This window comes from Condylura cristata, unplaced genomic scaffold (genome assembly GCF_000260355.1).
Source record: "Condylura cristata isolate star-nosed mole 26May11 unplaced genomic scaffold, ConCri1.0 scaffold00011, whole genome shotgun sequence".
Lineage (NCBI taxonomy): Eukaryota > Metazoa > Chordata > Mammalia > Eulipotyphla > Talpidae > Condylura > Condylura cristata.
Genome location: NW_004567112.1, coordinates 37073223 through 37084770, shown reverse-complemented (window position 1 = coordinate 37084770; position 11548 = coordinate 37073223). Strand labels below are relative to the sequence as shown.

Below are 11548 nucleotides of genomic sequence, written 5' to 3'. Positions count from 1 at the left end.
GGGATTAGTTCATGCAGCTGTTTAATGGGGGACTCATCTCATTCCTGAGTTCTTAAGTTCCACTGTTGGGCAATAAATGCCTTTTGGGTGACTAGCATGAATAGACTCACCTGGAAAAGTCAATCATGCTAGTGTTCTGGGGTAGGGTAGAAAGTTTAAACAACCCAAAGCTCCACTTTATTAATTTGGCTATTCTTGGCCTCAAAAGTACTATTTAGGGACTAAATAGTAAATTAGTATCAAAAGTACTAATTTTGGTACTATCAGTCAAATTTTAAAGACTACTATGATGTGACACAATAAAATTGTGTTTGTTAATTTTAAATTTATTATCAAAAGCTATCTTATAAACTATGTTTTCCAAAAGTTAGAATAATACTTTTATCCCATTTACTGAATGTATAAGTATTAACCCATGCATACTAATAAATAGAAAGCAAGAAATCCTCTTCTAAGGAAATTCAGAAACTCCAAGTCTCCTTTCCTATATGATTTTCAATAAGCACTCAATATAAGCTTGCTCTTAGTGGAAGGAAGTATTTTTTCAAGAGGAAGAGATCTAGAGTTACTCTAAAGCATGTGGTATGTCTCACTTAGCTAAATTATAAAAATTCATTAAATAATAACTTTTACATGATAATTTATTGCATCACTAACATGTTTCCATAGTTTAAATAATTGTACATAATATCAAAGTTAGCATGTAAGAATATCAGTTTAAGGATTCTGTAAATATGAACAGAATATTTGAAAATGTATAAAGGTCTGTTAACTCACTATGGCATATACTTATCTTGGGACTTTAATAATTATAGACGTTTTAACCTTTCTATCCTTCTATCTTATGCTATATATCATCCCATGATGGAGAGCTAATTTCAACATACCTAAATACCATCATTTATGAATGACATTCGGGCGTGTCACTGGGAGTTCCAGCAAACCTAGTTAATGATTTATTAATTTGGTGTGACTTTGTCAAATTAGAACACTTAACGGAATACGAGTTTTGCACGAATATCTGTTTTCCCGTTTATACTTCTCATAGCTTTATCCTTGGTGAAGATTATCCGAATCAGACATCCCAATTGCTGCTTTCGGATGCCAATTACCCGTTGCCTGGAATTTGCCCGTAATTGACTATGTCCCATATAGGTAACTCTGAAAGTGACAGGCAGCCTAGAGTGTGTTTCTCCCGCCTATCGATTGGGTCTTTTAGGAAGCCCCGCCTCAGAAACACAGTAAAGGGCGGTAGTTGGTTCTGCGCCAGTGAGTGGCGGGTCTTAGCTCCGCCCCAGCCGTCCGCTGCGCTGCCTGGGTCGGCGCCGTTTCCAGTTGAGAGATGGCGGCCGCCGCAGGTAGATCGCTTCTGCTGCTTCTCTCCACCCGGGGCGGCGGCGGGGGCGCCAGCAGTTGCGGAGCGCTGACTGCCGGCTGCTTCCCTGGGTTGGGCGTTAGCCGGCACCAGCAGCAGCAGCACCACCGGACGGTGAGCGAGCGCGCCCGGCGGCTCCGGGGAGGGCGGGGCGGTGCTGGTGTGTGGGCGCCGCCAGCGGACAGGCCGCCGGGGCAGCGGGCTAGTTAACCTCAACTCCCGGCCGCTGACGAGGTTGCGGGGCACCGAGAAGCCGTCGTGCCCTTCAAGTGCCTGCGGCGGCGACCAGGAAAAGAGGGAGGGCGGAGGTAACCGAGAAGAGGAGGAGGAGGAGGGGCGACGGCGGGGATGTTCCCGCAGGACCGGGGACACCAGGGCGGGGAAGGGACGGGACTTGAACATTTCACTGACCCGCCCCCGATCTTGGTTCCCTCCCTCCTTCTTTCTTAACAGCTCTGCCCCATTACTCCCGCGCTGAGCCCGGTGCAAGTTGTCCCCCTCCCTCCTCCTCCAGGCGGGTTGGGGTGTCCTGAGTTGCTGTGGCTGCCGTGTGTATGTGTCAGTGCCATGCTGCAGGGAACTGTCCCCGGAGAACCCAGGCCCCCGGTGGGGCCGCTTCCACTTCCTATCTCAGCCTATTTGGGAACGAGCGTGAAGGAAAATCAAACTTTATCCCCCCTCTGTGACTTCGTGCATGTGTGGGCATGGGGAACAGCTTCCCTGCGATGGATGCTGCATTGCTTCAGGAGGCAAGCTCCATACCCTCGGATCCTTAAAGGTCCTCGGTGGTCCTTTTTTGGAGGACTGGCTTATATGCTTGCTTGTTCAACGTGCCTGAAAAAAGAAGGGTGGCAGCAGGCATAGGGGAAGCGAATATGACAAGTTGCTCACAGAGGCAGGGATTTGGTGGTTGTATTAACCAGTTATAGCTGGATTTCATTGGCTGGCATCGAACGGTAGTTTCTATTTCAACAGTGTTGGGGTGTGTGATTTTTTTTTTTTTTCCATTGCAAGACATCAACTTGGCATGGAGTTTTTGACCTAAGAATTAAGCCTGTTCTCTTACCTTGGACTTTCTAGAGCCATGCATGTTTTTTTCTGACCAATTCTGATAGAGTGTGGGTTTTGTTCCTATGGCTAAGTTGTATAGTGTGGTAATGAGAGAATCACTGCATACAGTCTGTTCTCAGAACCTAGTACCTTCAGCTCTCAACAAATATATCACTGTCTTGTTTAGAACACTTAGCTCTTGAGAGAAAAATGAACTGAAGGTTTTCAGAGAAGATAACCAATATTAATGACAACATAAAATTAATATCTGAAAGCCTTGGAAAGAACTGATGCTCTATAAATGCAAGATGGTGTTGTTATTATTAGTCATAGATGTGGACTTTATTCTCATTCTTTTGAGAAAATTGTATGGCATACTGACATATTGCTTTGCTGAAGCATTTGGGTGAGAGCCGAGCTTTTCCACAGTTCAGTTTAGATTTGCATGTTTCATAGCCTCCAGTTAAATGTTTTGTTCTCTTTAAAAACATAAGGCTACCCAAGAGTCTGATTGCATTCCAGTCTTCCTCAAATAATTTACAGACTTTTCCAAGTTGTCTTTATCTCTATAATTTGATAATATATTTTCTCACTTTGCAGTTTGTTTATAAGACTATTTGGGTGTGGTGTTCATTTAGCATTTTTAAATTTGTGCCTTGTGTTTTCCACTATGGGCACTGTCAAGCTGTGAGAGTCTTCCTTGTGTGGGTACTTCATGAAAGTGTTCTGTGCTATTCTGGGGTGAGTAAAAGTAGTGTGCTGAATTTAACTGAAAACAATTAAAACCAAGTATTATTTCTGAAGGGCAGAAGTGTTATCATGGGAATATTAATTTGTAAATAAAGTTGGGATTGTAAAATATTGAAAAAAGTTGTACCTAATTATTTAAAATATATAAACAGGTCTTTTTCTTTTGCTATGGTTGCTCTGAATCCATAATGCATACAGCTGTCTCCAGCCTCACAAGACTCAATTGAAAGGTATCTCTTAAAGATCTGTTTAGTTATTGACACTTTGTGCCTGAAAGTGAGGCCCAGAAAGGGGAGAGTCTTGCCCCACATTATACAGCTTATAGGTAGTGGTTCTGGGTTTCCCATTTACTCCAGGTATTCTGATTCTCTTTTTGTGTTCTTTTTATTATCAGATACAGATGCTATTTCACATCTCTCTTCCCTTATAAAACTATCACCTGTTAGGAAAGTACTGATATTTTAAACCATATGAATGGTAATTCCCCCATATGTAAATGTAATTTGAGACATAGGTACTAGGAATCTTGATAGGATACATCCTGTGTATGTGCACCAGATGGCACTCTGCATTGGACAACTTCACAAGTCCAGCTTGTGGCACTTTTGTTCTGCTACTGAAGATACGGTAAATGAGAGCCAGGGGAGTATAATCAGTAATACTTCTGGTAATTTTTGCTCTAGAGGTGTGTTTTTTGAAATGAAGTTTTTTCAAGTTTGCAGTATGAGTCCAAAGCAATACAGTAAGTAGTTCAGGTAATCCTTAAATTTGGTTGTGTAGATATAAACATAATTCTCTCCCACCCCCATTTTAAGTTAAAACATAATTCAACTAAAAATACAGAAATAAAGGTACAGGGGCTTATTCATTATTCTTGGCACAGTATAGTGTAATTTTCCTTTGCTATGTGAAGAGCTCCCCAGTTAGTGTGTATAGCTAAGACTCTTATAATAAAATATTTGTTGCATTCCTCGTGTGTGGTTATTGAGAATGGATGCAATTTTCTATGTTGATTCTTTGAGATATAACTACTCTCTATTGTGACCTGTGTAAATTTTTTTTTGCTACATCAAACTGTCTCATCTGTGATTACCACAGCCTAACTGCTGGCATTTCCTAGTAGTTAACAGATACACTGAGTTACTAAATCTCTTACATAAGTTTCCCATTGTACTATATGGCAGTCCCTTTCTACACATTGTAGTTTTTTTTTTCTCAATGATATACTTTAATTTTAAACTGGAGTATCTCAATGATATACTTTAATTTTAAACTACTTTAATTTTTAACTGTAACCTGTTAAACCTGATTTTAACAGGTTACATTTCTTGACACAAAATTCTAGTTCTTTAATTGGGGTCTTCATGGCCTGGTCCAGAATCACTTTGCCAGATCCTTCTAGCCCAAACACTTCACTGTACCTGAATCAGTGTTCCATATACCCAGACTAAACACTTATGTATTAATGCCTGGTTTCAGTTTTAATCACTTCTTTAACCTCTACGGTGTATTGCAGGTCCTGACCTATAAGTCCCCTTTGAATTTAACATCCTCACTTCATAGATGATGAAACAGACTTACTGGGAACTGAGGGAAGTGACTTGTAGGTTGTGGTTGTTTTTGTGGTTAATGACATCAGGGATTAAAAGTTTTTATATGGGGGTGGGTTTAAGAATATGTTCAAGTATGAATTTTAATTTGTGTTGATTCTTGGCTCTTAATTCCTTTCTATTCTTCTATTGTGTCCTTTCTGAATTTTGGTGGGATTTATTATTTCAGGACACAAGTTGACACTTGTTCTCTAAATGCTTCTTGTAGGTCCCTTATCTTACTGGGTAGATAAAGCAATAGTACGGGTATCTTATTACCTCTGTGACTCCTAAGCTTCAGACAGTGCTAGGTACAAAGGTAATACTCAGATAAGCATTGATTAGCTATGCGTCCATTTGTTTCATTGTCAATGAAAAGATGCATTCTTCATCCCTCCCTCCCCCACTCTTTTATACCTCCTGTTTGACTTGCTTTATTACCTCTTGCTTAGGTAGCCTCCCTTGGGTAATTGTTTTAAATTTAGTATTGCCAGTGCTGACTTTGGTTGCATATATACTTTTTTATGGTGAACTAGTGGAAAAACTTGGTACCATTGGATTATTTTTATGATGGTACTAAGCTTTCTGTCCAAAGGTAGCAAAAATATGATAAATAAGATTATTAGAAATACATTGAATTGAATCAGATTATAGATTTGTTATTGTTTTAGTCTACTATAAATAATATCTAGAGGATTCTGAATATATATCATAGAGTAGATTGCATTTAAAAAAGCAGCTACCCTTTTACTTATTAAAATCTTGCTTACTTTGAAATGATAAAGTATTTGAAGGAGTAGAATTGTATTTCTTCATACATTTTGATTTATTTGAACTTTTCTAATTCCCAAGAGGCTCTATTTTATGCTTTGTGGAACTCTATTCTGAGAGGAAATCTAAATAGACAATGCAGCATCAAGATTACCATTTATCAAAGATAATAAATTGAATGTGAGAAATTGAAATCAAGGAGTGGTCATGGTCTTTTGCAACAATTTTTAAATTGATACCATTAACAGAATAACCTGAGATGTTTCAGTTTCCTTTTATATTCCAGTTTTGTGCCCTAGTGTGTTTTCTTAAAAATTCCTGTTTGTTTTCTGTGATTAAAGTCAAAATTAAAGGTTACTCAAGATTTCAAAATAGCCACTCAATATAGGGGAAGCCTCTATCCTATATTTGACCGATTAATACTATACCATGGCCCATGATAAATTAGAATTACTGGAATAGGGCCCTCCTTGGTAGTCCAACAGGTTAAAGCACAGCACTATGAAGCTAGCCACAACAGCTTCAACATGACTTCGATCCCCAGCCAGGGAGGTGAACAACATGCTGTGGCAGACCTCTCCTGTCAAGCCTGCTGCTCCCCTCAGGAGTGTGCTTTGTTGATCTGCTTGTTCTGCTCCCCACTCTGTCTCTGGTGAATCTCTCACCGCCTCTGTACCTCTGGCCTGGACCCCATTTCTGTATACATAAATAAATAAATCTGGACCTTCCCTGGTGGCACAGTACTGAGAAGCTAAAGCCACTTCAGCATGAGTTCGATCCCTGCCCCAGAGGTGACCCACAAGGCACCACAGACCTCTCCTGATCTGCCCGCTGCTCCCCTCAGCAGTGTACTGCCTGTTTTGCTCCCTACTTTGTCTCTTGTGAATCCTCTCACCGCCCCTGGAATCCATATAACCTCTGGCCTTTACCCCAGTTCTGTATGCATAAATAAATCTTTTAAAAAAAAATCTTTAAAAAATACTGGGATAACATATTAGGAAAACTAAGATGTTACTGGAAGACATGTACTTCATAGAATCCTAGAATTTAGAAATCAAAAAAACAAAACCCTTAGGTTAAGGTAATACATACAATAACACTGAAGTGGCTGTTTCCTTACAAGTTACTACAGAGCTGAATATGGTTTCCACACATCTGCTGATTTTCCTGTTCAGTTCTTTTCTAACAAAATTACACAGTTCTAGGTTTTATTTTTTTTAAAAAAGCTAAGCTTAGACTGGTTTTTAAAAGTGAGTTGGGTTCAAATTCTTCCAGTAAGTACCTAAACTCAAACTCAGCCTTGGCTGATGATATCTATCCAAAAAAAAAAAAAAAAAAACCCACAAAAAAACCTGTCCTCTCTAGGTTGGACAAAGGGAAACAATCCATTTATTTTGCTATACTTTATTACATTCTTGCATTGAGACAGCCTATATGAAAATGAAAGTTGACATCAAGCAAAATAATTTTAATAAATTTAATAAATTATTGACCCAAAAATTGTATACAGGCTTGAATTGTTAATATTGATAGAAGTGTAACTTGGTAAATTGTTATCACCAGCTGTGTCAAAGCAGCATGCTAAAACTGAACTCTTTCTCATGAAGTTGTGAAATGATTGAATAATGTGACTTTGCATTTTTAACATCTCTCACTTAAAAATAAGAACCTTGGGAGTGGCTAAAATGAGCAAAGTCAATTGTATGGTCATTGATTGAAAGTAGACTTTAAGTGATAAAAATTTAAGTCCATATAACTGAAACCTGTATAATGTCATAAGCCAAGTATTACTTCAGTTTTTTTTTAAAAGAGCCTTTCCCAACAGTTATTTAATGACATTAACAGCATTTATTAATCTAGAAGAGGGGGGTGTTTACTTTTTATGCCTTGTTACTAAAGTTTTCAGTTTATACTTTTTGAAAAATATTTATTGTCCACTTTAGTGTTTGGGGAGCATTTGTAATAATAACCAGGTGCCTCTTAGGTGTATAAGTCTCTTTCAAATACATAGTCCTGAATTGTATTGCCTTATATGTTGCAAGATCCTTTTTTTTTTTTTTTTTAAGATTTATTTATTTGTGCATACAGAACTGGGTACAGGCCAGAGGCTCAGGGGCGGTGAGAGGCTTCACCAAATACAGAGTGGGGAGCAGAACAGGCAGATGCATGAAGTACACTGCTGAGGGGAGCAGTGGGCAGGTCAGGAGAGGTCTGCCCCACCATGTGGTCACCTCCGGGGCAGGCGGGAATCGAACTCATGCAGAAGTGGCTTTAGATTCTCAGTGCTGTGCTTTAACCTGCTGTGCCACCAGGGAGGGCCACAAGATCCTTTTTAACTTCTTTTTTGTCTTCTAAGGCAGGCCTTCTTGGTACTTTTTATTTATGTATAGTAAATGGTGCTATAGAATGTTAGAATATTAATGTCTACTTTAAGTTGATTTAGAGAAAGTTAATTTAGTGACTGATTATTTTGTCAAATTTAATAGGTGAGCAAATTGGTTAGCTTGAACTACCTAATCCCTATATACAGAGGAGTACATACAGAAGAAAGCTTCTAGGATTTGAGGGTACTGTGTTACTTTGTTTCATTCTCTCCATAACTTATGAGAGATATTATTATCCTGGTTTCATAGATGAGGAAATTGAGGATGAGATAGGTTCACTTTTTCTTAAGTGTCATAAACTGTTTTAATGCTAGGAGTATAAGGTGGACAGGACAGATGTTTTAGAACTGGATTTAAGTCTAGGTTTAATTAGAATTAAAGCTATACCAAGCTGGCTGCCAATGTGGTTCCTCCTGTTTAGGCTTCTCTTTCAGCCATGTTCCGTTCTCTGCTGCAGTTTTCTTCCAAGAGATCTCACCATCTTTCACCTTGGCTATGTCTCTTAAATCTCTTTCTCTGTTTCTTAAATCACCCTCCCCTTTACATGTTAGATGATAAAGGTTTCATTTATTCCATCTTTATATTCTAACATGTTTGACCTAGTAAACCTGGTAATTATTATGTATTGTTTCTCTATCAGACCCTTTATAACATTGTCTAGTATACCCTACAACAATATTGTCCCTGATGCACTGATAAGAAGCAAAAAGTCTTAGAAAGGTTAAATAACCTAGAGTCATTCAGAAAATATATGTTTAACACTACTCTTTGTGAGGCACTGTACTGGAAAAGAGATGCCTCGGAGGTGGTCTTTAGTGTTAATATTTGACCAGAGACTAGAAAGGTATGTACCTTCTTTGTATCGACATGCCAGGTGAGGGAATAAGATTATTTGGGAAACAGCCTGTAATTTGTTACAACTGGAGTATGGGCAAGAAAATCCAGAGATTAGGTGAATATTAAGTTGTGATACCAATGACAATATTTATGAAGTGCACCAAGTATCAAATACTTTCAATAATCTTACTTAGTTCTTGTCATATTCTGTGAGTAGCTACTTTTACTGTCTTTTTATGGGTAATGAAATTGAGTTAGCTCAAGATAGATTAAGTAATTTGCCCAGGACCACAGTTGGTGACACACAGCTAATAAATGACTTGCCCAGAATCACCCAGCTGGCGAGGGCATACCTGTCATATAAATGCAAGCCTTCTGATTCTAGAGCCTGTCTTTTGATGACTGTGTTATGATGAGGGATGAGATTGTAAAGGACTTGTGAAAGAGTTAAAATTTTACATGTAGATCAGCTTTTTTGGAGTTCAACCATAGTAGAAAAACATTTTTTGAATCATGATCCAGCACAAGCATGTGTTTGTAAAATTAAGAAAAGTTTCATGAGATAATGGTTTTACTGAGTATAAGGCATATGTAGTTATTCTGTTTTGTTAAAGAAATACTATTGGTTGGGACACAACTGATTTTAAACTGATAATTTAAACTACAGTTTGGGAAAATACTAGATACCGGGTGAATATCTAAGAACTTTAAATTGGGAAATCACATGATGAGGTTTGTGTTTTTAAGTAGGTCACAGGGGCAGCAAGTAGTTTGAAGGCTGGATTGGAGAGGATAAGACTAGAAAGGCAGAGAGATCAGTAGAATACGTTCATGAAGCAAATGAAATATTTGGACTGAGAGAGTGGCATTGTTGATAGAGAAAAGGGAGACTATCAGCTAATCTGAGGTAGAAAGGCAGTTTAGTTAAAGGACCATTTGACTGGATTATTCAGGCACTGAAAACTTTATTTCTTGACCTTGTGTTCCTTTCTTATAGTCATGTTAAATATGTTTCTTTATTGTTTTCTGTGCCTCTACTTTTGTATTTGAAAACATGATGATCTGTTTTGCAATCTTCTTTTCCATATATTTCTTTTAAATATAGCAAGTCAGATGCCCCATATTACTGCGTCCCTCCCCTTCCCAATACCATCTGAACCTGGAAGGTTTACATATCAGTGTGAAAAAGTTCACATAATGAGCACTGAGCAAATCATTGTTGCATGAATGTGTTCTCTGTATTATACTCTTCCAGACTTTATGTTCATAAATCACAGAGATTCTTTTGAGTAATTTTCTTTTACTTCATTCCTCGAATGCTTTCAATCATTATTTGATTCCCTTTAGAGAAGATTGAGCATTGTATGATGGTTTTATCTTATTTTTTTAAACTAACCTTTCTTGAGTATGAAACCTTTCCTTAGTAAAATTTTTGCAATCTTCTTTCTCACTTTAGTAATGTAGACAAATGAGACTTCTACTGCTTCAGCCACCCTAGTTTTTCAACAAAGAAATAAAAAATAAAAGCATGTCAATGAGAACAAGTTATTTGTTGTGATTTTTCCAGCAAATTAATTGACTAAGGTACATTACTGGACTGCTATATTAAGAAAGCATATATTCTTTAGTTGTAGGTATTACAGTGCCAAGATAAATATTTATTTCATAACTGTGATAGTTTTTAGAGACATTACAAGATCTGCTGTACCAGAAGAAATTGTATTTGCATTGTACTTGATAAGTATTTTGAAATTTATGAAGCAAAGGATTGCTGTAACATCATGATCATTTATTTTTCTTAGTTAAATGAAGAGATGGAAGTGGTGTGTCTGTGTGTGTGTGTTTTACAGTCACTAAAATAAAAATAAGAAATTGAAGAGGACTAGGTGCCATGTGATAAAGAATTAGCTTTTTGAGTTCTGTTCCTTTCCCTTTCATTAACTTGCCATTTGACATTTGGCAAGTGAGTTAACATCTTTGGTCTGAACATTTTTGTTAGTTAAATAAGGATGGTAGATTAGATGAGCCTAAAGGGCTTCTACACATCTGACATATGTACTACTTTTATATAGCATTTACAAGTGTTATGGTATTGGAATGGCTTGTATAAAATCGCAGACCTAGGTGTAATACATACTTGCTTATCCTCACAGGGAGAAAAATAGCCTTCTAGTTCTTTTTCAGGACAGTTTCTGATATCTTAATGAACAATTTACCCTGCATCCCCTTTAAATAGTACATTATGTCTTTAGTTCCATCTTTTTCCTTCCTCATCTTTTCTTCAGACTGCTGAGGGACTGGGGAAAGATAGGGAATCAGAGTTGGTGATGGGGGAGTTGGTGTAGAAAAAAAGCAGTTTCTGTTGTGTTGAGGGAAGATGGGAATGTTCTGATAATTTGTTAATTCTGAACTTTGGCCTATCAACCTGAAATAGAAAATGTTTGTTTTTTGTTTCCTTTGTAATTATCAATACATCATAGCTATCCTGAGTGTGAAAAGTTAGCTGCCCATGATAGTCCATTCTCCCAAACTGTGAATTTGGTATAATGTCAAGAAAATAAGCATCCAGTCAGTGTTGTGTAAATGAGAGTGAGTTGAAGGCCCTAGAGTACATTGTCTAAATCCCTCAACCCTGGGGATAATGCAGTTACATATCATCTAGTTTTCTGTGCCTACTACTACAGTGATGGGAATCACAGATATCAAGAAAGAATCATTTTTCTTTAATTTAGGTAGTAACTAATAATTTTTTTTTCTAGATTTATTTATTCATACAGAACTGGGGTACAGGC

General features: G+C 37.8%; 1 protein-coding gene across 2 annotated transcripts in view; it reads left to right on the top strand.

Annotated features, from left to right (window-relative positions):
- Nucleotides 1-1338: 1338 nt before the first annotated feature.
- Nucleotides 1339-11548, top strand: part of MCU (mitochondrial calcium uniporter) — a 123625-nt gene continuing 113415 nt past the window's right edge. The window contains exon 1 of one of the 2 annotated variants that reach the window (XM_004680786.2): nt 1339-1489. In XM_004680786.2, coding sequence (XP_004680843.1) covers nt 1343-1489 — 147 coding nt within the window. In that variant the 5' untranslated portion in view covers nt 1339-1342. The remainder of the gene's footprint in view (nt 1490-11548) is intronic. The other variant, XM_004680787.2, reaches the window with a different exon arrangement.